General features: G+C 38.1%; 3 protein-coding genes across 5 annotated transcripts in view; 2 read left to right on the forward strand and 1 right to left on the reverse strand.

Moving 5' to 3' along the window:
* pola1 (polymerase (DNA directed), alpha 1) overlaps positions 1-1,948 on the forward strand; it is a 58,034-nt gene extending 56,086 nt beyond the window's left edge. For both annotated transcript variants that reach the window (XM_077244755.1, XM_077244756.1), the window contains one exon: positions 1,010-1,948. In XM_077244755.1, the coding sequence (XP_077100870.1) occupies positions 1,010-1,152 (143 nt within the window). In that variant the 3' untranslated portion in view covers positions 1,153-1,948. The remainder of the gene's footprint in view (positions 1-1,009) is intronic.
* A 3,274-nt stretch (positions 1,949-5,222) lies between these two features.
* Positions 5,223-23,009, reverse strand: arxa (aristaless related homeobox a). 2 transcript variants are annotated; one of them, XM_077244758.1, is made up of 5 exons: positions 22,920-23,009; positions 10,768-11,317; positions 9,035-9,080; positions 7,233-7,558; positions 5,223-6,430 (listed from the first exon to the last, which is right to left on the reverse strand). In XM_077244758.1, the coding sequence occupies exons 2-5, from the start codon at positions 11,283-11,285 to the stop codon at positions 6,175-6,177; spliced, it is 1,146 nt and encodes a 381-aa protein (XP_077100873.1). In that variant the 5' UTR covers positions 11,286-11,317; positions 22,920-23,009; the 3' UTR covers positions 5,223-6,174. The 2 variants fall into 2 exon arrangements, with proteins under 2 accessions (XP_077100873.1, XP_077100872.1); XM_077244757.1 differs by lacking the exon at positions 22,920-23,009 and adding an exon at positions 11,950-12,281.
* On the forward strand, positions 21,519-27,763 carry hgd (homogentisate 1,2-dioxygenase). Its single transcript, XM_077244759.1, has 13 exons — positions 21,519-21,686; positions 22,944-23,015; positions 23,095-23,183; positions 23,290-23,455; positions 23,543-23,634; positions 24,117-24,151; positions 24,296-24,375; positions 25,103-25,202; positions 25,299-25,423; positions 26,493-26,597; positions 26,973-27,099; positions 27,187-27,368; positions 27,437-27,763. The coding sequence occupies exons 1-13, from the start codon at positions 21,672-21,674 to the stop codon at positions 27,578-27,580; spliced, it is 1,332 nt and encodes a 443-aa protein (XP_077100874.1). The 5' UTR covers positions 21,519-21,671; the 3' UTR covers positions 27,581-27,763.
* The last annotated feature ends 15 nt before the right edge of the window (positions 27,764-27,778 follow it).

The raw sequence follows: 27,778 nt of genomic DNA on the forward strand, positions 1-27,778 counted from the left end.
CATAAACACGTTTTGTCATATGAATTTTAGTCCGAGCATTTACATATTCTCAAGGAACATTCATGTAAATGCTCTTCTTGGCTGGATCTCCTCTTCTCAAAGCAAAGACTCGCTTTTAACAAAAGTCTTTGGTTAAAGGCTTTTGATTTAGTCTGTAATTCGCATTCAGTCCTGCTATCCTGCCAGTGACTCCTCTATCGTCTCTATGGTATTGAAGGCCCTCCTGATGGGATAAATGACCTTGGATATCGACCCGATTGCATGACCTCGTGGACCCCTGGCAGAAGAGTCTATTTAGCTTCTGCCGACACCTAGCCCCTCTCGCCAGCGCTCTACCCTCAAACTGTCTGGATTGCTGGTTTCTTATCGATTCTCAAAGACTTTCATTTGAAATGATACTTGATAGACCTCTCCAAGCACATGTCCGTGAGCATAGTTCGATATTATGACTGATATTTTTCTTTTCGAATCAGTTTTGACTCGTTATGGATCCAATCCAGCCCTGTCTGTTGCGTTATTTTATTTTATTTTTTCTAATGGCATGTAGGTGGGAGAAAATAAAAATTTGGATAAAAAAATATTTGTGATCAAATGTATGTTTGGGGACGTGTCACACTTGTAGTGATAATATTTTTACCTTTTACTTTCTAAAGACCGGCTGTACAATACCGTGTTAACCATGCAAACTTTAACCATGACCTCATAAAAACACAATTTGAGCTTAAGAAATTATATGACTATTAGTATTATTATATTTTTTGTTGTTGTTGTTATTATTATAAATATTAAAAATATATTTATTCGTTTATTTTTCTATTAATCATTTTCCATCATTTATGAGCATTTTTATACAGTATAAATGGATGTTTATGGATTGAAAATATATAGATGGCTTTATATATTAAGGAAAGGGTCCTTTGTGAGGGGATCATGATATTTGGGGCTCCCTGGCATCAAAAAGTCTGAACAGTCTGGTGATTATTAATGTATTATTTGGTTCTCTTCTCAGTGAGATTCAAGAATGGCTGGAAAGGAGAAATGGAAGTGTACAAAATGCTGAAGGATGTAATAGACAACCACCTCGCCACCAGCGGATACTCTGAGGTCAACCTCGCCAAACTTTTCCAGGCCTTTATATCCCTCAAGTACTGACCAACTGTCCCAAAGCAGTCCTGGGTAATCCGATATGGCATAATATTTATGCCTTTCTGCCCACCAACAGAAGCCGTACAATGTTATATTTTCATTTTAATTCCTGTCTGCTGTAAATACACCTTGTGATTTTGTAATCTATTCCATTTTCTAGCTCACTTGCTTTACATTTGTAATCCCTGACAGAGTTTTTGTGGCTGACGTCTTAGGCGTGAATTAAGGTCAAAGGTGACGAGCTCAGAGTCAATCTGCATGTAATCACCAAACCTTTCCATGTTTGAGCACCTGTCTCTCACTCTAATCTGTGTTCTTGTATCCCATCCAATTTAGCCTTTGTCCAGGTCTAATCGATGATGAATCTGTGGTAAAATGGCCATGATAAGGGGCTAAAGACACTCTCAACACAACCCAGCCCCCCACTCCCCCGTTAGCACCACACACAGGGTTTTTAGAGATAACAATCAGGGGTAATGACAGGCAAGTTCATGGGGGGGGGCTTGTAGCGGTTTGAAGGGGTCTTAGTTCAGTAATGACTTCTCTACCACCCCCTTCATCTTTAACAGCACAGCAATTAGCCAATGATACAGAGGTAGCCAGTGATTTCTGGAGTTTCGAACAATTGAACTCATGTTTGAACTGCTCTCAGCTGGTATGTTGTGAATTTATTAGATCGCTCGATCTGCGCCTGGCAGCTTATGTTGCATGTTTTGCATGTTCGTTGCCAATGAAAATGTCTTGGGATTCTTAATTGTTTTTGATACGGAAGCACCAATAAAAGCATTTCATAACACTTTCACATTTGCCTTTTTTCCATCTCTTTGGTTATTTTATTTCACTATGCTGCAGGGAGTGATGACATTTACACATTTGAAGAGGGCCAGTTAACTTCTCCAAATGGAAGGCTTCATTTTCAAGACCTGGAGAATGGCAAGCCAAGAGTGTGTGAAAGCGAGGAGATTAGTCCACTTAAATCGAGTCGGGTTTAAGAATGTGGTGCTTCACTCGCTCATTCCATGTGTTTATAATGACAGTTAGACGATGTCTTAAACCATTTCATCAGATGTCAATTTCCATAAATGCCATGCTTGAAAAAATCGCCTTAAATGGCTGCGACTAATGGCACCGACCTTGGAGAGTGCAGCAACACTTAAGAGCTACTTTTTGTCCCCAGCATGACAGACAGCATTGTAGGCCTTTGCTGCCAATGTATTAAACATATATAGGCCTATATATACATTTAGCTTAATGTGTGAGCCAAGCTTGGAATTATACTTAACAGATGCAGGTAGTTCCTGAACGTTACATCGCACTTTTACAAGATTAAGTCATCGCATGAATCTGGGGCTTTCAACAGGACATTCCTTTAACCGTAAACGTGCTTTTGTCGTGCCCGCGGAGGCTGTTTTCAAACTGGGCCACTCAATGCAGATGAGGCTTTGCATTAATTTACCCCACTAAGCTAATAAGAATGATTCGTTTTTGTTATGCTAAGCTTTATTGCCTGTCTTTTTGACCAGAATGGTGGTGTTGAGCAAAGCGGTGGACAAGGTTCTCTTTGATGAGGGAATTAGTGCCCTATTCTTTCTCTATTATTCATGGCATCGCGGAATATGTAAGTACCCGTGGGTGTCAAAAGGAAAGCCGGCCCTATTGCAAAGTGCTCCTCTTGTTTCTCTGAATAGCAGGCTATGAGATGATAAACCGCTTAATACACTGGACTAATTGGATGAGGGTAAAAGAGACGAAGGAATTAAGGCAAACCAAAAGGGGACAGGGTTCCAGTGGCCCGCCATTCAGCCCTTTTCACCGTGATTTCTTACTCTACTGCTCCAATAGGAAACGAGAGGCTCATCAAAGCGCCTTTAGTGCTTTCACCTACCCCCGGTGTCTCGAGCTGTCGGGATGGAAAAGCGTGATTATTCGCTGGTTGTTGAAGCACAGCCCAGTGAGCTAAAATCAAGGGAATGCATGTGAAATTTGACCATGCATTTATGAACTGTCAGTGTATACTTAATTTGAAATGCTGTAGTTTGTACTGTATAGTGGTGGGTCTTTCCTCACACACAAAAAATTGCTTTTGTGTTCCTTGTTAACAAGTAAACTGACTTAAAAAGTTACCATTTTTAACACAAAAATCCAGCTTTTTTTCTTCATGCTTTTTGCTCAGTCTCCAGTTGTTTCTCCAACTTCTTGTTTAGCTAATATGGACAATTTATTTTTTGTGGGGAAATTATTTATTCTCTCTCCTCATTTTTTTGGAGGACTATTTATTAAAGAGACTTGAGATTTTGTCAACTCTGTTACCATCATAAGGGCTATTAAAATGCTGCACAATTCCATTAACTAAAAATAAAATGCCATAATGAACTTTGAAAAGACAAGAGTTTGTCAGTACAACAGTCTTAAAAATGGAAACCTATACATTATTAAACTGGATATGCAATTAATAGTGCACATAACGCCTTTTTGTTCAATATAATGTTTAAATTTGGTTTTGAAAATTTTTTTTTTGAAAATGAAATTGCATCTATTTACTGGAGTTACCTTTTTTTGAATCAAAATAGATGATTCACAGGTGTTTTGGCACTCTAGGGTGTACTTTGTGGTCAGAACATTGGCAATGAATCATCTACACACTCTCCACAAATAGAGAGGCACATTTAGTCTCTACAAAGTCTGTTTCTTCATTCATGCATTGTAAGAAAAGAGTTAAAGAGAAAGTCGCCCTAAACACTTCAGGTCAGTGCCTCTACAATTGTGGCGAGCATTCCCCAGATATTACGAGCAAATTGGTTTGCGATTCATTAATAATGTTGACAATAAGATTAAGGCATTCTAGAAAATCTCATAAAAATCCCAACATAAGTGGGCTGCACGCTCCAGTGGTCCCTTCTACAAATAGAGGGGGTTAAAAAAAAGTCTATGCACCTCGCTTGGAGGTATAGCACTGGAGAGAAAATTGGTTTCCTTTGCTTAATGCTCCTTTGAACATGTTCTCGCATGCCAACATGTTTAATACGGACTTGCTGCAAGAGGGGGGTCCTTGACGCGCGATGTTTAGAACAATTTGTTGGGCGTTATAGGAGCACTGATCCCCTCACGCCTCCAAACCCGTCTTCATTTCGGTCGTTTCCATCTTCATTGATCCTGCTTGTTTGTGGCGTCATAATGAAACGGATTAGCGTGGGTAAAACAAGGAAAAGAGAAATCTTTTCAGCGGCGCGCGCGATAAAGGAGAAAATTAATCCTTGAGGTAATTTCACGCGGTTTGGTTCGACACCATGGACGGGTCAAATGGGCGAAAATGACTTCGTTTGAATGGAGCGCATTGATTGCCGTAATAGAATCGTTTCGCGCGTGAGATCCAACGGAGAGGGATTTGGGGAATTAAATAAGGAATTCGAAAGAAAGACTTTTTGATAAACTGCTTGTTACTTCATTAATGAGAAAGGGACTGTGTTGGGCATTTACAGATGTTGCGTCCAATTTAGAGCCTCTACAAGTTGTAAGGCCTACAACGGATGAGATAGCGGAATAATTACAAGGCTCTTTTTGTCAAGCGTTGGATAATAGAGCCGTCATGAATATCATCATGATCCGACTAAATAAAAAATAAATAGGCTACGTAATTTTGATTATTATGGAAATACCAATCATTTATAGCAAACGGAAACAAAAAAAAGGCCTTTTCCACAAAACATAAATGTTTACTTTAGCCTACAGCATGATTGCAGTTAGCCACAGTATTAGGCTACACTGAAACTAATTGCTTAATGTTTTAAAGTGATCACTTAAACTGTTTTCTATTAGCGACTCCGGACTCCCATTGAATAATAGCCTACCCTAGGCTAGGCTATTACTTCTAGAAATTCAACAAATCATATAGCTGGTTTTACTCTTCAGGTTGTAAAACTAGCTATGATTTCTTGAAATAATGTAGGCTAGCGTCTATTCAAGCATTAAAAAATATTAACAGATGCTATATTTTTTGTGATCGACACTTTTCGTTTTACCAAGATAAATGGCTGTTATATTAATTCAAACTATCAGTTGTAAATAATACAGAAGGGTTTATCTTTCACCAGTTTATTTTATTCCGACTTGACTGGTCCCTGCGCGCGACAGGGAAAACTCTCACTGAATAGCAAAACTTCCCGGTCTGGATTTCAAGCTCTCTACCGGTAAGACATAAATAATCATCTAAAAATCTAAAATTTTTAAACAAACCAACAGAGGATGAATCTACGTGAAACCATTCCTACAGCACTACACGGAGAGCATATTCTCAAAACATCTTTTGAAATAAACTATTTTTTTCTTGTCATTTTGCCCACCCTGACCCCACCCCACCCCATTCATTTTAAAACAGAGCTATATACAGGACACCCTTAACAGATCAGTAAACAGGCTAAAGTTTAGATTTTCACATTGTTCATCCTTAAAACAAACAGCATTTCTTTTTCATTATTTTTTCCTCCTAAATATATTTAACATAAGAGTTGAAAACAGAAAGTAAAGCTTAGGATTCATTCTCAGAAATTTGATTTGCTTTGTCAATACTGAGGCCAAACTTGAATGGATATGGTTCAGGATGGGTAGCAGGTTGTGGCAGTTCCCTTTGGCATATTGACCCATCTCTGCTTCAGCACTGAGAGAAGACTGGGAAGAAATGAGAGTTCTCTGTGTATTGCAGTGTAGTTCTTCTCTGTGTGGGTGCAAATGTGTCTTTTGCCACATTTGCTCCTGACCCAAAAGACTGGATTGATTTAATGACTTTACCAAGCACAGCTTCCCTAACCCTCTGAGGTGCCTACATTACACTCAGAATCTTTATGTTCAGGGTTTTGAAACATTTTTGATGCACTGTGTAAAATTTAGTGATGATGTCCAGTGGGCGGCTCTGTGATTTGGCGATGACTCCAGAGTTGGATGGGTCTCCGGTGTGCTAGTGCTATATGGATTTGGTCGTGCTTTTTGTTGAGATGGTTTCTTTAATATTTTGTTTTGTTTTAAGGAAAAGGATCAGCATACTTCCTTCCCTGCAGTGCCGGACGGCAGGATGTTCAGTTGGGTCAACTGGGCCGAATGTTCTTTTGCTTTGAGACGCAGTGCTGCGATGCTGGATGCCCTGCGATCGGCGGCCATAGAGGACGAGGAAGAAGGCGGGTCTGGCAGGGTCGCCGGCGGCTGCACAGGACCCTCCACTGGCGGTGCAGTTTGGCGCAAGAGAGCGGCGGCCGTGGAAGCACTGGTCAGAGGACCCATACTTGAGAAGAGTCTAAAGAGAAGAGAGCCAGTTCCTGTGATACAATGTACTGCACTCATAAACATGCTCACACTTATACAATAACATTTTAGTCAAGGGTACAAAATAAGAGCATATGCATTTTTAGATGTGATTATTAATGCTATATATATATATATATATATATATATATATATAAATAGACACACACACAGTTCTTTATTGGCATATTTTTCCATGAAGAACCTTTAGCATCCATGGAAACTTTCCATTGCTCAAAAGATTCTTTCTTAAAGGGATACTTCACCCAAAAATGAAAATTCTGTCATCATTTACTCATCCTCAAGTTGTTCCAAACCTGTATACATTTCTTTCTTCTCCTGAACACAAAATAAGTTATCTTGAAGAATGTCAGTAACCAAACAGTTGATGGGCCACATTGACTTCCATAGTATTTTTCCCCCAAACTATGGAAGTCAATTGGGCAAATACAATCATTCTTCAAAATATCTTCTTTTGTGTTCAGCAGAAGAAAGACATATATACAGGTTTGGAAGAACTTGAGGGTCAGTAAATGATGACAGAATGACTGACTGATTGATGACTGATTTTCACTTTGGGTGAAATATCCCTTTAAAAGTTGTTTAGATTATTAAAATGCTTTTCACACTATAAGAAAAAAAAAGTTTTAGAACTGTTGACTGAAAGATTTTTTGGGGAAACCTAAAATGGCAGTCGCAGTTCTATGACAAGCCCCCTTTTGGAACCTTTTTTTTTTTTAAAGAGTGTCGTATAAGAACAACGATGACTTATTGTGATTACGAATGGTCTTTACCTGCCAAAAGTGGGTCCAATAAAGGCTGGATGCCTGAACATCGCTGTACCCAGGAAGGTTCCTAGGCCGAGGGGTGTGGCAGGAGGGAGGCCGGAGCTGTTTGGGGGTGGAGCCAGGCCTGGGAATGCAGCAGCGGCAGCGGCTGCGGCAGTCCATGCTGACTCCAGAGCTGGGTGAGGGTGAGGTGGGAAAGGTCCTCCTTCTAGGTAGTGACTCAGGGGGTGAGCGGCTGCCAGTGGCCCAGGAAAGGGCAGGCCCGAGGGGTGACCCTGGACTCCCGCCTTTTCACGTTTCCTCCACTTTGCCCTTCGGTTTTGAAACCAAACCTGAGATTTGGGACAGAAGCCTTATTAAGTCCAAACTTTACTGTTGATTGCTGGTGTACGGATGAATCCAGCTAATTTGACTATGCTACTAAATTTGAAATCAGAAACCTGCTTAAATAGTTGGCCTGGAGAAGTTGAAAATTGTCCCTTCACGTTTCACATTCAGAGCCATTAATATTCCACCTGACAGCCTGCATGGTCGTTTAAGCATGAGCTTGTCATTGTCGCTCTTGTTCATGTGCAATATTTGGTTCGCTTTAATGAGGTGACAAATAGGCTGGAAGTCAAGGGTAATTACATGGCCCTAAACTTACGGTCTGTTACCCTAACTTTGCTAATTAAAATCTGGTTCGGGCAGGGCAAAAAACAGGGTGGAGCGTGGTAATTAAGAGCCGTGTTAACAAAAGATGTCGGAACAGCATCCAATAACAATTAATGCACTTTAAATTAAATTCCTCCAAATGTAAGTTGCTTCCAAAAGGCTATTTAACTTTCCCACGATCCCCCTCCTATCCTGCTAAACCCTACCAGGTTGTGCCACAAGAACATGACCTGCAGGCAAGGACTTCATAATGAAGGAAAGTGTCAACAGAGGAACCAACAGGGACCTTGGCCCCTCACACTTGCTCGAAACCGTTTTGCATTATGTGGCCCCTGGGGCATTTATTAGCTTTATCACCTCCTGATCTAGCCTGTTAAGTGATTTGTTCTCCCACATCTCCAAATTGACATCTGTTGTTTTACACGCCAATAACCCTGGTAGCTTCCTCATGTTTGCACTGTCTCTTTGGTTATGAGAGTTGGGCTTGAACATGCGAGCCACGCTTTGAATAGAGAAAGGAGGGGTGGCAAACACCCTTAATAGTCTCTCACTCATTCCAAGTGCAAAGCATCGGATCAATGCCGGTCTATTGCAATCACAAAATGGGAAATCAAATAGCATTATCCCCCCTACCCCTCCCTCTCCCCCGCGCCGCGATGAGAATTCAAACACCATTTTCTCCCTGGAATAGCAGTGTTTGCTCTCTCGGTAAGTGCGCTTTTATGAATCAGGGGCGTCTGTGTAATTGCCGCTAAAATGTTCGCTCTATTGTGTATAATAACTTTCGATAACAGGAAAGACCTTGCCATGACGTACAGGGTCATTTAACCAAGTTTACGATTGTCATTTTAAAATGAAATTAAAAATAGACCATTAGGTATATTGTCTTAACGCCTATAAGCAAATTGCAAGAATTCGCAGGCTCACATCATGTAGTTAATCTTTACCTTTAAAATGCCGAGAAGTTGTCATATTATATCTAGGTTATTTCTCTCAGTTCGCTGCAATTTAAATCCTTTTAACGTCTGAATTAAGTTAAGGCTCTCAGCTGTTTTATAGCCTACAGTACACGTTAATATTTGTGTGCATTTGAATTCGATCTATTTTCGTTTTATTTTGTGCTAAAAAAAGAAGAAAGAAAAGTAAGCACTCACTTGCACGCGCGCTTCTGTCAGATCCAGCCTCATCGCGAGCTCCTCTCTGGAACAGAAAATGTACATCATCAAAATGTGTGCAGGGATTTCTTTTTTCACCCCCACAAACACCGTAAGAAAACAGATTTTACCTAAATTGTCAGAATGAAAGCAATTTGGGGTTGATGAAAATCGAACGGAAAACTTGTACGTTTTTCATAATGGGTTGTTTCGTTGGGCAAAGCTGACTGTAACAACATAATGATGGAAATAATGGCGTCTAGACTATTATATGACAATTGCGCATTTACTGAAAATATACCTGACTAAATTTATGACAATTATCTACCACGTCAATATAAACATCGATATTTCATGATCAACAACGAACATTTTGGTTAAAGAACAACGGTCCTCACAACGGTAAATTTGTCATTAAGCAGACTGATGTTTTTTTTATATTTAATAGACTTGTGCTGTTTGGCATATTGATTATTTTTCTTTCATGCAACTTGTCTACGAATGACGAATAAATGTGGGGCAGTATTTTCAAAGTTCAAAAAAAATAATTCTTATCAATGTTTAGTTTTCGTCAACTATTATTTTCATTATCAATAAAGAACATCAATTGTAGGCTACAGCAATATTTTATAATAAAAATATTGTAACTCAAATAATTGTATAGCCTATGCATAACTTTAGAACATTAGTTAATATCAGTTAATAGGCCTACATCACATTCGTATTAAAATTAGGCTTACTTTTATTATGGTATTTTATTTTAACCATAACATTTTTAAATGTTAATTAGCCAATATTTCAGTTTGTCTTGTCGGTATTTTGTGGCTCACTTTTCTAATGCTGTTGAAATGAAAATCAAAATGGGCCCAAAACCCCTTTACCACCAACAGTCACACTTAAACTTCGTAATTAAAATATTTATTTACACATTTGAGTGTGAAGTGGCTGCTGCTGGCCTATGCTCTTTTAAGGCCCATATTAACTAACTGACCCATAGAGAATAATGTGAGTAACAGTCGTATAAGAATACACAGGACATAAACGAGTATACACACATTTCAGTGATTATTGCTCTTGTACAGAATTGCACGCCGATTGTGTTCCCGATTTAACGTCAGGCTACTAACCGGTATAATATTATTTTAACAAAGCTAAATATATTTAAATAATTTTCAGAATACAAAGAATACATTTACCCTTTAAACGGAATATATATAGGCCTATCCACAACATAAGCGTTTCCCTCAAATGTTTTGGTTCATGAATCCACACTTTTTTTATTTATCAATGTTTACATCATTTAATGTTTTCTAAAATATATATATATATATTGGGCTTTCCATTTTTTACATTTATAGGGCCTATTTTCAAAATGTTCAAAATATAGCCTAATTTAAATATTTACCTTAAATGTTTAGTAGGCCTATGTTGTATTGGATTTTTTTTTTAAATAATGTATTCGTCATGTTTCTTTCGATGCAATAATAATAATAATAATAATAATAAATTAATTAAAAATACTAAATACTAAACACAGATAAAACTATATAAATTTGTTTTTTTATTTAGATATTTTTTATATTTAGAAAAAAAGTCTTACGCATACATCGTAGCCTATTCATTACATGAATATTACTATTTTTCAGACATCGTTTGGTCAAAATCTATTAACCATACACTCTGTCTAAACATCATCTTCCTTAATAACGCGTGAAAGCTATTGTGCGGTATACCTGGTGAACACATCAGGGTAGTGTGTTTTTTGGAAGGCCCTCTCCAGTTCCTCCAGCTGATAGCTGGTGAAGGTAGTCCTATATCTTCTCTGCTTTCGTTTAAGCATCCCTTCCTCCGAGTCGCTCCCGGCCGATAGACACACACTGTCCTCTCCATCTTTTACATCCCCATCGTTGTGCATGCTCTCTTCATCCTTCGGAGACAGACTGGCGTCTCCACACGCCTCCTCTTTGACAACATCCTCTTCAAACTTCAGAGTGCTGAGCTCCACCAGTTCCTGGGCCGTGTGCTCGGGACTCTGGCCTTCATCACTCTTGCTGAAGGGCGCGTTCTCCCTGTACGACTTGCTACGGCTGATGCTAACTTGTGGCGCTTGGTTGATTTTGAGACTCTCACAGGCTTGGTCCAGCAGTCTCTCCCTCTCACCCTTCTCTAGGTGCTCGTGAAACCCCCTCCCGGAGTCCAGGTACTTCCCCCCAGGGCCGTATAGCCGGCGTAGTTTGGGTGGCAGGTGCATGTCCGAGTCAAACGAGTTCTCTTTAGAGGTGACTAGAAAAATAAAACAATATCATATTATTAAATGCTCAAAACAGTATAAATTAAGAAAGCATTATATACGCACATTCCCGTTACTTGTGGGGGCATACATATTATAAATATTATAGAAATGTAAGGTTTTTGATACCGTTTTGCTGCAAAAGTTTTTTTTTTGTAGATTATTAGGCTAAGATAAAAAAGTTATTGTTATAGTTTCTTCAGTACCCTACTGTATAGTGATGGTGTTAATATCAGATGGTATTTTGGTATATGCCATGGTACTGAATGATTGCATGGCCAAAAAACATTGGTCTTACTTCTTGGTTAGCAAAAGTATATCCATTAAGAAGCCCTGAGGAATCGTTTTCTTAGGAACTTAAAAAGATTCTCCAATTGCGTAACCCCCCCTTTAAAACCTTTATTTTAACGAATGAGGGATTTCAAGGCTATTCATTTGAATTTATTTTTTAATTAGAGAAGTTCTTAAAACTTTCAGGACTCTATTTTCACACCCAGAGGCGCTCCCAAGGTGTTGCTTCTGACCAGGACCCTATTTCTGTACACGTTTCTACAAATATGAATGCTCCTGACTGACAGAACGTAAAACCGCACAAAAGAAGTAGAAATAACGTTAAAGGGCTTACCTTCGGTTGACTGGTCGTGGTCCTGTCTGACGGGTGCTGGCAAACTTTGCGCTCCCAGTTGTCTGACTTTACATGGGCTTCTTCTGCCCAGTATACTGTCTATGCAGTAGGAGGAAAGCACGGTGGGCGACTTGCTTTTACATTCGCTTCGGTCGCGGCTATCGTCGTCGTACTGACTACTCATGTTTGTATCGTCCAAGGTTGTGCTCGAGTGGGAGACTGTTACTCTCTCTCGCACTGTATCTGAAACGTCTCTCTTGCCTATCCCACCCTGGCCGCTAATGCTATATGCACTGATCGGCGGTAGCTCCGCTCTCCATTCTGTTGCATTGACGTGTAACGCAAATCTGATTGGCTCCCAAGGGAACAAGGGGGATCTTTATATATTTTTCTATTAAAGTTAAACAGTATGAACTCAGCGAATGTTGTGATGGATTACTGAAGTTACTGGATAAGCACCTCCACATTTAGACTGAAATTAGATTAATATAAAAGAATAAATATAACGTTGGAGATAGGCTAAATTCTGAGGTTTTATGCCTATCTACATTCACGGGTTGTATACTGTAATGCCGGATGTTGTGATCTTTAATAATAATAACTAAATTATTATAATTATTATTAATTATTATCATTTCTTTTAAAAAAATACAAATATATATATATAGGGTATATATTTAAAATAATATTACAAATTAAATACACTGGCATTTAAAAAATCTAATTATATTTGTTTTGTTGATAAGAAGAGCATCTTATTTTTGTCTATTACCAATTTTTTATTATTATTAATTTTATATTATTTTGTAGGCTACTCTCTGTTCCATACATTTATTTTTAGGCATTTTAATAAGGGACACAGTTTATTTGTCTAATATTGGTCTGTCAGTCTGTCTGTGTAGAGATGTGATATTAATATTTTATACTCTCAGTGCAATACAGTCAAAGCTAGACTCAAGGCCTGACCGGGTGAATCGCTCACCTGGACCCTCTGTGCGTATACACACGCCTGTCCTCTCAGAGTGAAGCGATCAGATAGCCATAGATGATTGACTTAAAAAGTGAGGGTGGTGATAATAGCCCCCTGAGAGCCTATGCTATACAGGCAACTAGACTCCAGAAGACTGAAGAGACAGACTGAGAATGTAATTTTAAATAAAAGTCTATTTAACCTGCTGCGGATGGCATGACCCATCCCCAGCTCGCCGCTCAGAACCATCAATGTTAAAAGGATCATTTTCACAATTCAATCCCAAACTTGCAACGAAGCTGCAATTTACTCTCTCCTCTTCATGTTATATGATTCTGCTGAGATTAGGGTCGTGAGAATGCTGTATGAGAATACTATTGGTTTGGCTTTAATTGGACTTTGAAAAAATGCCCTTCAATATTCTTCATAAACAATATAAAACAACAGTAAAATCACTGTTATGACGAATTATTTTTCCACTCAAACATCAGCATCATCTAAGCAGATCAACAGAACAGAGTAATGACAATAATAACAACAATATAAGACATTTTTCTCGTTCCCAAACAGGCACGTAATGCAGACGGGTATTTAAAGTCGCTATGTAATTTGGGGGCACAATTTGATTCATTTATACGCGCTCTGTTATTAACCCAAGAAAAGAAATGTCAGGGACTATTACCGCCAGCAGGACATCCGCGCTTTGTTTAAATGCACTAATTACACGCACGCATCTGAGAAAAAAAATGCGCAATTTGCCCATATTCAGTCCTGAGTCTATTTAGCGCTCTACGTGCGGGCAGGCAAGCTGTTAGTGGGTGCCAGTCAGTTTCACGCTCCTCTATTACCCGATACCACAGTGTGTCATATTTTCACAACAGCCTAACTTGATAATTTCTACAATCGTCTTCTGTTTTGCAAGGGTTTACATGGCCCATAATCCGTCGGGTTTTGGCTATACGCATGCAAACCACCCCCTGTTCCGTTAACAAGAATATTTTCTCAAACTAAGTGACAGTAGGTGACACTTTACATAGTTTTGGTGATGTTATACCAACCGCTCAACAGCTGTGTCTAAATCCCTAATATACACTCTATCACTCCCACGTTTTCAAGCAGCGCCATCTCCTGGTGTTAACAAAGCGCTCATGGGTAAAGCCAGTCAGTTGAGCAAAAACTAAACGAGAACTGCATCATGATTGACGCTATTTTAAATCATCATTTGTAATTCATGTGGAAAGTTTCTGCCACATTTCTTTTTGATTATGGATAATCACGGATAACATAGTTGCATATTCCATCTATCTATCTATCTATCTATCTATCTATCTATCTATCTATCTATCTATCTATCTATCTATCTATCTATCTATCTATCTATCTATCTATCTCAGAGAGTTCAGATTATTAATTAGTTAGTGTAGAGGTTACTGTGTGGTTAGCGGCTCAGTGTTGAATTTAGGAGCCACACTGATGACAGTTCTGCTCCAGAGGTGGTGTGTCTTCATTCCTGTTGCTGTGACTTAATTGGATGCTGCTCTGCTTGAAAGGGCGAACAAAAAGACGTGCTCTCAGACGCGCGCGTAAGCAAAGTTAATTAGCGGTTATTAACACCACGCATAATGAGAGCGCGAGGGAGTCAATTTAATGACTTTGTTAGCTTAAGTTTAGAATGACAGTCGATGATCGGAACAACAATAGCAATCTAGAACGCAATGATCATCTGTAATTTTCACCAGTAATACGCACTAATAAAAAACAAAAGGACTCTAATTTTGTTCATCTGATTTGATAATTTGAATTTATTTAAAAAATAGGGAGAGAAGGAGGAAGAGGAAAGACAACTCAAACACTTTAACCAAAGATTATCCTGTCCTTGAAGTCACAAGTAAATAGGATCACAATTGTTTTATTGTTTGCATGCCAAATGACTATTGTTTAGCTATTTGGTGGGCTTCCAGAACGATGCTTCTGTGCAGACAGAGTAAGCGAAAACAGTTGATTTTGCTCCATTTTGATGTTTTCCGGTGTTGTGCCGAAATTTGTGACTGTACCTAATTATGTGACCCTATGCGCTGTATTGAGGTCATCCTAATCCCAATCCTAATCGGTTACATTTTATTTTAAGGTGTCATTGTTACTGTGTAATTATATATTTAATTACTGAGTAATATTAATTAACTATGTAGCCTATACGCCTACTATAATCTTAAAGTAGGATTAGGATTTGGTTGAGGGTTAGTTGCATGTAAATATAGATGGATTTACTGTTATTACTATGGTAAGTACATGTAACATATGTAACAAGGGCACTGTAAAATAAAGTGTTACCCTTTATTTTAAGAGGTCGATGCAGTGTAATTACTGAATAGGCTAATATTATAGGGTTGGGGCATTAGGTTTAGGGTTAGTTGCATGTAATTATTTAGGCCTATAGTTATTACTATAATAAATAGGCCTACATGTAACATATGGAACAATGACATTTGGGTCGCAGAATTCCATATTTGCATGTCTATGCATGACTTGCAGTGGCCATCCACGTTCACAAACACAGGACCATTCGTTTAATTGATTTAATTTGCACAGTTATGTGAGTCATTGATTATTAGGCTACAATCACAACAGTCATCTAACAATTAGTCATTGTTGTGCACATAAACTAGTTTTATCTTATTTTTTATATTGAATAAAATTACAGGTTTTTGATCGTCACCTTTTCTCTATAAACTGATTTTTTTTTCTCGGACCAGTCACCCGTCAAGTGTAAGAGCAGAATATTCAGTGACTTTCAGGGCGGTCGACTTGCATCTTTATGCATAGGCTATGACGTAAATATAAATAAGTTCTAAATAAAGTTGTTTTGTTTTTGCACGATTTTACTGTTGAAACAGCGAACTGTTGCTATGGTAACCTCCTCGCGACTTCTGTTCGCTGGCGGTTATTTCGCTCATTCTGATTTAGCTAATCCAAGTTTTATTATTAAAAAAAAACGTCGTTTGGAAAAGCGTTTTTAACATATAGGGGTGGGCTATAGGCTACTTGTGTAAAAACAATACATGGGTTCAGGCCTTTTTGGTGTTGGATAGACCCCCGCTTCCCCCAGAGATGATACAGTTGAGATCACAGTTCCTCATTTGGTAGTTTGTCAAGTTTTCAATTTTTGCGCATCATTTCATATAAGCCTGAATGCATTTTTTTTGTAGATTACAGGGGACTGTGAGTTCTCCTCTGCATTCTTATCGATTTGTGGAACGCGAAGCGTGGAATGGCTTCTTTAATAATGCATTTGGGTGAAAGGTTACAAATATGAGTTGGAACAATTTTGCGTCTCCGATCTTATTATCGTTTAGGTCTGAAGAAGTTCACAGGGGCTTCTGCACTTAGCATTTATTTATTTTATTTTATATAGGCTATATTTTTTTTTCTTTTTGCCTGAAACGATAGTTCGTGTGCGCTGATGATCTAAAAGAGGTGCTCTTGCCCTTTATTGATTGCTTCTTGGAAAGAATATGAATATCTAAATTCAAGAATGACAATCCTTTATTAAGTTAATCAAAGTAATACATGCAAATTATTCTTCTTCTCCCATGAGCTTATTAAAACCTCTCCCCTTGAATTTGAAGAAGTCCATTTATTCAGTTAGCGTCAATAACGCGCGCAAATATCGCCATGCAAATGAAAGTTGATTAGAGTAAATTAGAGACTTAGCTGCTATCTGACCTTGTCTGAGTTTTATGTAAATTTTTTAAAAACGACACAAGGAAATAAATGACATTTAGACATTAGTATAAAAGAAGTAATCAAGTGGTTTTCAACGGGAAAAAAAATAATTTGTGTCTTTCGCTGAGCTTTATCATGAGCCGGAGAACATCACAGAAGGAGGTCATGTAGCCTATTTTGGAAAAATATTGTACCATACCATCTTGACACATAGGAGTCTATGGGTCAATGATAAGACTTTTTTTTATCCCAATCAATTGAGTTATTCAAAAATAAAAACATTTCATACAGAAAGTTCTTGTAGGCTTTACACATCTTAAGTTAGGCTATATGATGAACATCTTTTCATTTTCTGAATCAAAATGATTATTTTTGTGAAGCTTTAAATAAAATGTGTAGCCTATGTGGGTATGAGATTGTAAAATGGAAGAATAATGTCTCATTAAAAGGTAGACATTCTTGATAAAAGAAATGTTGGCAGAAGTTGTTAGGCATATTCATTCATTAATTTATTTAACATTTCATCATTTGTTTAATTTTGTTTTAAAATATAATTTATACTTGAACTTTTTGTCTGCCAAATTAGTTAGAAGATAGAAATAATTTGCAAGAATTTCATTTGTTGTCATGATACCCAAAGCCGAAAAAGGACCTATTTAGACTCCTATAACTATTTATTCACGAATAAAAATGCATGTTCTTGATATGTTTTTCATATCTTATTTTTATTTTTGAGGGAAAGAAATCGTGTACACTCAGGCCTCAAATGTTTAGCTTTTGTACTTTTTTTAGCCTGCCTTTTTACTTTTTATTTGATACGTTACACCACGTGACATTTTTAAAGACATTCGCTTAAAATTTAATTGTAACAAAATGTTCCAGCTGTTTTGATAAATGTCCAGTGGCCAATACCAAATATGTTGTATTGGTTCTACTGACATCTAGTGGACCTGTAAAGCATCAGAGGAAAATTGGAAAACCCCCAAACTGGCCTTGTACTGTAGGCTAAAACTATAATTCACCAGGCCCGTGAGATGTTGATAACGCACCAAACATGATGTCTTGGGGTATTGTTAATGAGGTCTGTGGATACTTATAGGGGATAATCCACAGCAGTTCATCAGAGACTTCATCTCAAATGAAATTAGCTTCCTGCGTGGCGTTGAGGTGGCTTCTCTGGAGTTCAGCTGTGATGGTAATGGCTGCTGTGACAAACTCTCCTCTGGCTCAGTCCAGCTCCGTCCCTGTCTCCAGTCACTGTCTCCACACGAGGCCAGTTATTCTATTCCCCTCTTTCTTTTTCTCCTTCAGAATTCTAGCTCCCATAGTTATGTTTGTTTTGCTTCCCTGTAGCTGGCAGATTGGAAGTGGTCAGGGGTGGCTGACAGGGATAAAAGGGGATATTTCGCTATGTTTGTGTCTTTGCGATGGACCGAGATGTGTATGTGTGGAAAGGCCAAGCATTTTATGTGAATGTATCAGAGGGCATCATTAGTAGAAGTTGACTGCTCTCCAAGCCCTCCAGACCAATTTAGTGGGAGAGACAAAAACGTTTTGAGCTCTGAACTGCACGATGGGGAGCCGAGTGAGGCATGCAATCTATATTGGATTTCTTACTTCTCCATTTCTTGGTGCTTGGAGTCCCTGTGGTTAGGAAGTAGTAACAGTAAATTCGGTCTGTCCCTTTGGGTCATGGCGCACTCACCTTTGTTTGCGACAACAGGAATTTAACAGGGTCAAATAGCGACAGTGGACATGTGAGGGTCATCCACTATTTTGTTTCATTCTCATCTTAAATCATTGTTTTCCTCTCTTTCACTCTCCAAAACGCAAATGCAAATTTTCATCCTTCAGCTTAGAATAATGAGTTTGAAACTACACACGTGGCTGCATGGTGTTGTTCGGTTTAAGCATCTGCAATCAGATATTACCTGAATCCATGCTGTTCTTTGATATTAGGGCGCTAAACTATCTAGCCACTATCTAGCCGAACCATTACAGCTCTAGCTCAGCTTGTGCGATGTTATGTCAGTTATAGTACTTAATGCATCAGTATTGGTTTATAAAAAGTGCATTTCTGTGCATGTCCAAACAAACACACACAGATGCACAGATGCAACAACTGCCAATGAGATTTTCAACAAAAGTAATTATGTTTTCGCATCCCCCCCCCCCCCCCCATCCTTCCTAAAAAAAATTCTTTATAACTAAGCGATTCAAAAGCAATTTTCTCTGTGGGAAGAGAATGTAATTTGCTATTCAGTGACATTCTGATGTGTAAAAAAACAGGAGCCGGTGGTAAAAGGTATCTCTAAAGTCTGTGTACAGTGCATTAATGGGCATAACCGGGGGAGGAGGGGAGAGATGTCAGGGAGGGCACCATTTAATGACTCCAGAATAATCCCTCTCTCATTAGTGAAGGCTCTGAGGATCCACCGGGGCTTGAACTGGTAGAGCGTGGCATGCCGCTACAGTCTTTATCTTCATATTAAACCATTTGCATAACATTACAGCCGCTGGAGAGACTCCCTTATCAAGGCCAGTTGCTCTTCATTTTAAAAGGGGACAGTGGGTGTCTCAGCAAATCTATTCGGCGGTAAGTGGAACTACTGCCGGTGCAAATGCAGCGGGAGGTGAGAGAGATCAGGACGCAGCATTTGGAAGCATATTTATCATACACTTGCTCATGCATCAGGCTCGGTTTGGGGTCCTTCCAAAAATCCATACACACTAGCTGTACCATCTATCCTGAATTGTCAGGATTTACGGATCGCCTTGCATCCTGTGATTGTGAATTGCTCTGAACGGAATGTGTGGGGGACTGATTTCAAGTCCATCAACATGTAGTTTATCCAGGGGGGAGAACATCAAGGCTATATTGCAGAAAATACTCTTGCTCATCTGTGCACCTAGGCCATTTTTGTCACTCTATTGCCTGTGGAAGAACGTGGCTTACTTTAAGAAAGGCGAGGGAGAGAGAGAGAGAGGCGTGACAAAATTAAAATCAGTCATTTTTTCCCTGAGGAGCAGATCAATTTCCGCAGACTGGGTCGAGATATTTTCCGGCATTAGTCTTTCTCGACTTGAGCACAGCACCTAAACGGCCTGCCAGCGGGAGACTCGGCACAGCTGCACGCTTCAGTAGAGAACAGTTACTTCTGCCGCTCTGAGTTTATTTGCGCCTCACCATGAGAATTGCCATAATTTACCCCACCAACACATCACCTCCCCAAAAGATGAGAGAAAGGGAATAGTGTGTGGAATGAAAGAGGCAAATTGATTCGACGTGATATTGTTTTCGGTTTTTTATTACGCCTATTCATTTTCTCAGAAAGAAATGCACAATTGGACCCGTGCCTGAGTTCGGTTTCATACTGTGGAACCTTACACACAAACCCTGTTGGCTATGTTTAAATTATGGAAACAACTACAGCATTTGAATAGCTCTGCCCAACTCAAAGTGCAGAGCAGGGTGAAGCACGTATCGTACAGATTTCCTGTATAGACTTGTAGCATCATCTTTTTAGGCAATAAGAAATTAGAAAATTAGACCCTTCTGAGGTGATACCAGAATATCTAAGTCTCTAGTATAACATTAAAGGGATAGTTCACCCAAAAATGAAAAATCTTTCATTAATTACTCACCCTCATGTTGATACAAACCTGTAAGACTTTCGGTCATCTTCGGAACAAATGAAGATCTTTTAGATGAAATCTAAAAGCCTTCTGTCCCTCCATTGACAGCTATGCAACTACCACATTCAAAAAGTTCATAAAGAATCATAAAATTAGTTTTAGTTCAGAATTTTCTGAAGAGACATGATCGCTTTATATGATGAACAGAATGAATTTAGGCTTTTAATTGACAAATAAACATTCATCAACTCATAGATCAGTTGTGGTTAACGGAAGCTCAAGCATGTTCGCTTGACGTGCGAGAACCAATGAGGTTCATTCTCGTGTTATGCAGCACGTTTGAGTTTCCGCAAGAACTAATGAGGTTCATTCTCGTGTTATGCAGTTGCATAGCTGCTGAAGATGAACGAAAGTCTTATGGGTTTGATGAGGGTGAGTGTGAGTAATAAATGACAGAATTTTCATTTTTGGGTGAACTATCCCTTTGTGAACTTATAGGACGATCAAAGTAACTTTATAACTTTAAATTGTGGTAAATGGATGGTAAAGTACATGAATTGGAATCATATGAATCAGCAGGTTTTTCTTGTATTTTTCTTGTATATTCAACATCTTGTATTTTTTTTTAAATACATACAAACTAGAAATATGTTGGACCAGGTGGGGAGGGTTGTGACTGCTTTGTTCTTACTGGACACACGAAAAATTGCTGCAACAACAACAACAATAACAACAACAACAACAACAACAATAAAAATCCTATATGTATACCACAGTCTAAATGTGATCAACCTATTAGCTTTGTTTCCAATTTTATTTGCTGTTTTGAATTTTTTGAATTGGCCTACATTTTTCGAAATTATGATAGGCTAATATTTCCACAAATATGGTTAGCTATATTATAGGTTTGAGATGCATAGTTAAACTTAAAATTGTTTTTTTTTTTTTTTTTTTTTTTTTTTTTTTTTAAACAACACTGATGTACTAACAAAGCACTCCCTTGGACTCCCCCATAGTTAACAAGAAGTAGGCCTACGTGCATTTGTTAAAGGACTGAGAAATGGACTTTACGATCTTGCTTTAACTGACATTTGCTGTAGCCTACCTATGCCAGGGGTCATTCTTTGAACGATTTGTGAACATTAAACCTCGCCTCCCCTCTTCTGTTGCCCAAATCTCTGGTTGCGTCACGAGTCGTGTCTGAGTCTAATTAAAACCATATTGAGAAAAACGTAAATACGACCCAAGTTCCTCCTTCGATCCTCTGAAGGGGGAGAGCGCTGAATCGGTACGAGCAGTTTCAAGAGACGGAAGATCTTCTGTGTCATTTGTGGAAAGTTGCCGTTAATTTCGAAAAGTTTAAATATTACTAGACTATCAGTATATAACGCACATGGCTGGTCTAAAGGTAAGTGCACGTTGGACTATAAATCTACATACCCTATATTGTAGTATCGTAAGCCTAATCCAGTTTTATGTATCAGTTTTTATAACGTTTTCGTCAAAAAAATTTTTTTTCAAACATAGGTTTTTGTTTTTTTAACACGCACACATATGCTAGCCTATATACCAAATGTAAAAACTACGCTTGGTTTTTATGTTTTGCTGGAGACTCACTTCACTGGCACATCCTATGAGTAATGTCCGAATCTCTCTTTTGAGTCGGATCTTTTCAATAATTCGCTTAAAATGATTCACAAACCAGGTTTTGGCTTTCTTTTCCTAACACCATATTTAGCCTTAAGTAGAGCGTAGAAACCTAAAGAAAAGCCAAAAAATACTCTTGGGAAACGCAACTCTGAACGATTTGTTCACTAAACAACATTTATTTTCCAGAGCGATTCTCGAGTGGACAACTCATCTGGAGATCATTTTTTGTTTAATGTAAATGAAAATATTCAAGTTACTTTATTGTTTTTACGAGCTGAATTATAGAACTGATCAACAAACAACTGGGACACATGTCATTACAACAAACATCACAATTAATAAAACTTCAACAGTATGGCTTTATTGGAATAAATATATCGCTCAACTGGTTGTATGAACCGGTTCATTGAAGCGAATTGCTTTAGAGAACCGATTCGAATGTAATTGATGCAAACATTGCTACATGAGGAGGATTTGGAGGGCGTTCCAACCTGACCAATCAGATCACTGGAATCTGCAGCTGCCCAGATGAGGTTAATCACTGCTCTACTGTAAAGCTGTTTAGGTTTATTATTACTGGTTATTCGTTTTATAGAACAAAGGCCTAATGTCAAGATGAATTTAGCATAGTCTACCAACAGTGGACTCTTGCTGATCTCAATTATCTAGTAGACAAGAATGTAAACAACTGACCAATAGAAATATTTTTTTACAGGTGTTTTCAGTTGAAATCTTATATAAGTATTGTTTATCGTCATATTTTACCCCTCCAAATGTTATGTTTTCAGTTAGCCTATTCAATCTTATTTGAGATCTTTAAGAGCTGCTCTGAACACATCTGCAGATGCATCATGACTAAGCACATTTGTTGTCGCTCACTCACAGGATGAAGGACATACTGGAATGGTTCTACAGAGCTTCTTTTGTGTTTTACTATTCTCTTTTATCACCTTTTGCCATCTATATCATTCTGAAAATAAAATGAACTGACCGTATTCAAATAACTGTGTTGCAGTACATGAGTGGTTTTGGCAATGAGTTTGCCTCTGAAGACCCTCGCTGTCCAGGATCTCTACCTGAGGGACAGGTAATACCAAAACTTTGATCACCTGCCTGACTTATAAACATTGCACATCAAATGCTCAGTTTAGATTACTGTCTTATAGAACAATCCACAAGTGTGTCCATATGGCCTATATGCTGAGCAACTCTCTGGATCTGCCTTCACTTGCCCACGGTCGACCAATAAGCGAAGGTACATATAGCTTTGAAAAAAGTCATCTCAGTTTGTAACATAACAGTCCAACCTAAACTCTTAAGCATACTAAACTCCTGAGCATAGCACACTTATGTGTTTATAGCTGGCTGTACCGCATTTTACCCTCTGTGCGCCACAAACCTTTCACTCCGATGAGCTGTGGAGATCTCACAGAGAACTGGAATGAAGTGGAGCCTGACCCCAACCAGCTACGATGGAAGCCGTTTAACATCCTCAAATCTTCAGAGAAAAAAGTGGATTTTATATCGGTAAATGATTTCATTCTTGACCATACTACTCATTTTTCCTTCATATTTTAATCATCTTCAGTCCCAGCTTTAATTTTATATTTTCAGGGTCTACATACTGTCTGTGGAGCTGGAGATTCAAAATCTCGTAATGGAATCGCCATCCACATGTACACCTGTAACACTTCAATGACTGACAGGTCAGATCGAATTGGATTCAACTCACCAATGATTTTAATGACCTTAAAGGAATAATTCACCCAAAATTGAAAATTCTGTCATAAATACTCGCCCTCATGTCGTTCCAAACCTGTAAGACTTTCGCTCATCTTTGGAACACAAATGAAGATGCTTTCTTTCCCTCCATAGACAGCAACGCAACTCAGCTTTGATGATGCTTCAAAAAGTTTATAAAGAGACTGTAAAACTAATCCATATGAATTGAGAGGTTTAGTCCAAATGTTTTAAAGAGACATTATTGTTTTATATGATGAACAGATTAAATTAAGGCTTTTATTCACATAAACACTAATCAACTCACACATCAGTTGTGGTAAACGGAAGCTCAAGCATGTTCAAGCTTCTAAATTCAATTTTCACCCTTTCATTTTTGGGTGAACTATCCCTTTAATTCTTTGTTCATAATGTTTTTTTGTAAGATGGTACTTTTTTCTTTTCATAGATGTTTCCAAAATGCAGATGGGGATCTCCTTATTGGTCAGCTTGTGGTCTTGTTATTCATTGCCATATTTTTACAAGATTATTATATTTTTATCTTTCAGGATTAACAGTTTATATAGATGCATTTAAAAGTGATTTAGTTGTAATGCCTTTTAATTAACACTGCAATCTGTGTTTCAGTGCCTCAACAAGGTGAAATCCTGATTACTACAGAATTTGGGAAGATGATGGTGGAGCCCAATGAGATTTGTGTCATTCAGGTGCCACTCTATCTATATCTAAGATTTCGGAGTCTGTATAACTTTTTAATGTTTTTGAAAGAAGTCTCTTATGCTCACCATGGCTGCTTTTATTTGATCTAAAGTAAGAAAAAACAGTGATATTGTGAAATATTATTACAGTTTAACATATCTGTTTTGTATTTTAATACACTACCCGTTAAAAGTTTGGAATACTTAACATTTTTTATGTTTTTGAAAGAATGCTCTTATTAATTTGGTAAACAGTAATAATGTGAAATATTATTGCAATTTAAAAGAAATGTTTTATATTTTGCTTACATTTTAAATGTAATTCATTCATGTGATACTAAACTTCATTTTCAGCATAATTACTCCTGTCTTCAGTGTTCCATGATCCTTTAGAAATCATTCTAATATACTGATTTAGTGCTCAAGAAATATTTATTATTATTATTAATGTTAAAAACAATTGTGCTGCTTAATGTACATGTATATATATATATTACATTTCTCCAGGATTCATTGATGAATACAAATCTGAAAAGAATAGCATTTATTTCAGATAGATTTTTTTTGTATTAATGTAATCTTCTTTATTGTCACTTTTGATCAATTGCATCCTTGCTGAATAAAAGTAATTTCTTTATAAAAAATTTTTTTACTCAACCCAAACATTTGAACGGTAGAGTGCGTTCATTTTTGCATTCAATATTCTGATGAACAAATTATTTATGTTTTTTTCCAGCAAGGGATGCGTTTTAGTGTTGATGTGTTTGGAGAGACCAGGGGATATATTCTGGAGGTTTTTGGAGCCCATTTTGAGCTGCCTGACCTGGGTCCTATAGGTATGTACAACACAATTTCTTATTTAATGACTCTGAATCATATATTGCTTTCATTGGCTGCTGGGAAAAGTCCATTAATTTGGTTCTACAATGCAGGGGCTAATGGACTGGCTAACCCCAGGGACTTCCAAACATCTGTGGCTTGGTACGAGGACCGTACTGTAGCTACTGGTTACACCATTGTCAACAAATACCAGGGAAAGCTCTTTTCATGTCAACAGGTACTATGAAATTACCGCGTCATTAGTAATTTCCATTACTCACACTGCTGCATCAATAAAGCACTGAATATTTATGGATTGCACAAAATGTCTACAATCCATGCTGGATATGTTTTTAATATGATCAAGATATCAAGCATTAAGCATTCATTTTGCACTGAATTTTTTCCCTGTGTCCTGTCGAGTGAATAATTGACTTTACAGCTGTCAGGAGCAAGTTAGAGAAAGAAAAAGTAGCATCACGAAGCAGAATCAACATTGTAACGAAGAAAAAAAATGCAGTTAGAGCACATCTATACATTGAGCAGACTGCTCCCATTATCTGTACTCGGTTTATTTACAGTCTTGAAGGAGAAGGTACTGCCTTATCCTGTTGTTTTGTCCTCCAACTGAGTGCTAAAATTGCTTAAATTAGCTTATTATTTGCTTGACTGGGAAAATATGTTTGTTTTGTGTGTATGAGTTTGTTTTTTCTTCGTTTTAATAGAGTCTGGTAGAGTTATCCCAAGAACTGTTATGCCTGTGAGATTACAAACCTTGGGGTCCCAGAAACCCCAGGGTGCACAGAGAGTGTCTTTGTGTGACTGAATGTAACTGCAAAAACAGTCGTGTTCTTGTTTGAGTGCTGGATTTGTGTTTGTGTGTACAGTTGTGACTGATGTTTTACCTGGATATGTGTGTGTGTGTGTATGGGTTGAAACAACAGGAGGGCGCATGAGGGTCAGGACAGCAGGCAGTCTTTGCTTTAATGAATTGTATTGATTTTGCTAGCAGCATTCAAAACCGGCCTGCTGCAACATTATCAAGCGAATGGTGTACAAAATTGCGGTTTTTAACGAAGACATTTTTTCGCCATGTAACCTATTATTTCAAGTACAAGCGCAGAGCATCAAAACAAGACGATACAGTTTAAACGTTTTATTGAGGACAGTGATCGTAGGGTCTCGGTGTTTTGAGTTTGACATTAGTAGCCTATTGATTAAATACTCAAAGCCAACAAAAATTAATTATGTGGTTTATTATTACTTGCAGTACCCATGTTTTTGTCATCTTAAATGTGTTCTAATAGGACTTTTCGCCATTTAATGTGGTGGCATGGCACGGAAACTACACACCGTACAAATACAATCTGGAGAACTTCATGGCCATCAACTGTGTGGCGTTTGATCACGCAGTGAGTAATTTGCTTTATTTGACGTCTTAAAGGGATAGTTCACCCAAAAATAATAAAAAATTGGCATCACATGTTCTTCCAAACCTGTATGTTTCTTCTGTTGAAAAAAGAAGAAGATATTTTAAAGAATGTTGGTAACCAGAACCACTAACTTCCTTAGTAGTATAGGGAAAAATACTAAGTCAATGGCGATGGCTATAAGGTTACCGTCAACTGCTTGATTGCCAGCATTCTTTAAAATATTTGTTTGTGATATAAACAATAAAATAAAACAAACTCATACAGCCATGTTTAAAACAACCTGAGGGAGAGTAAGTGATGACATTTTCAAAATCACCACATTTGCACTCAAATTAACTGACTTTTTATTCCCAGGATCCCTCGATTTTCACCGTTTTGACAGCCAAGTCCACTCGCCCAGGTGTGGCCATAGCAGATTTTGTGATCTTTCCCCCTCGCTGGGGTGTAGCTGACCGTACCTTTCGGCCTCCCTACTACCATAGTAAGTCTCCGCTGTTGACCACGTACTAGTTTTGAAACCATGTGAAGTTTTAAGCGGTTGATGAGCGCCCTCTATCTGTGCTAAAAGGGAACTGCATGAGCGAGTTTATGGGATTAATCAAAGGCCACTATGAAGCAAAGGAAGAGGGTTTCCAGCCTGGAGGAGCCAGTCTCCACAGCATAATGACCCCACATGGCCCTGATGTCGACTGTTTTGAGAAGAACAGCACAGCTCTTCTTAAACCAGAGCGAGTTGCCGAGGGCACTATGGTAATGTTTAGGTGTTTTGTTTTATAACACATCATGTAAAAGGTTTTAAACAATGCTGTATCCAACAGGCATTCATGTTTGAGTCATCCTTCAGCATGGCTGTGACCAAGTGGGGATTGGACACCTGTCACCGTCTGGATAAGAACTACTATAAATGCTGGGAGAATTTAAAGAGTCACTTCAATCCAAACTGGAAACCTAGCAGTAAATAAAACATGACATACATAGTTTTCACTTGAGAGAATGTTGGTCATCATAATATTTGATTTGCCTGACATGTAGATCAGTGGTTCACAATGGTTTCATCACTACATAAAAGAGGTTTAGTTAACCAGAGATGTCAAAATAAAACCTTCTATTGGAATATAACCAATAAAACCAAATTAAATGACAAAGATACAGTGTGATTT

This window comes from Siphateles boraxobius, unplaced genomic scaffold (genome assembly GCF_051911475.1).
Source record: "Siphateles boraxobius isolate OS27281-9 unplaced genomic scaffold, OSU_SipBor_1 26, whole genome shotgun sequence".
NCBI lineage: Eukaryota > Metazoa > Chordata > Actinopteri > Cypriniformes > Leuciscidae > Siphateles > Siphateles boraxobius.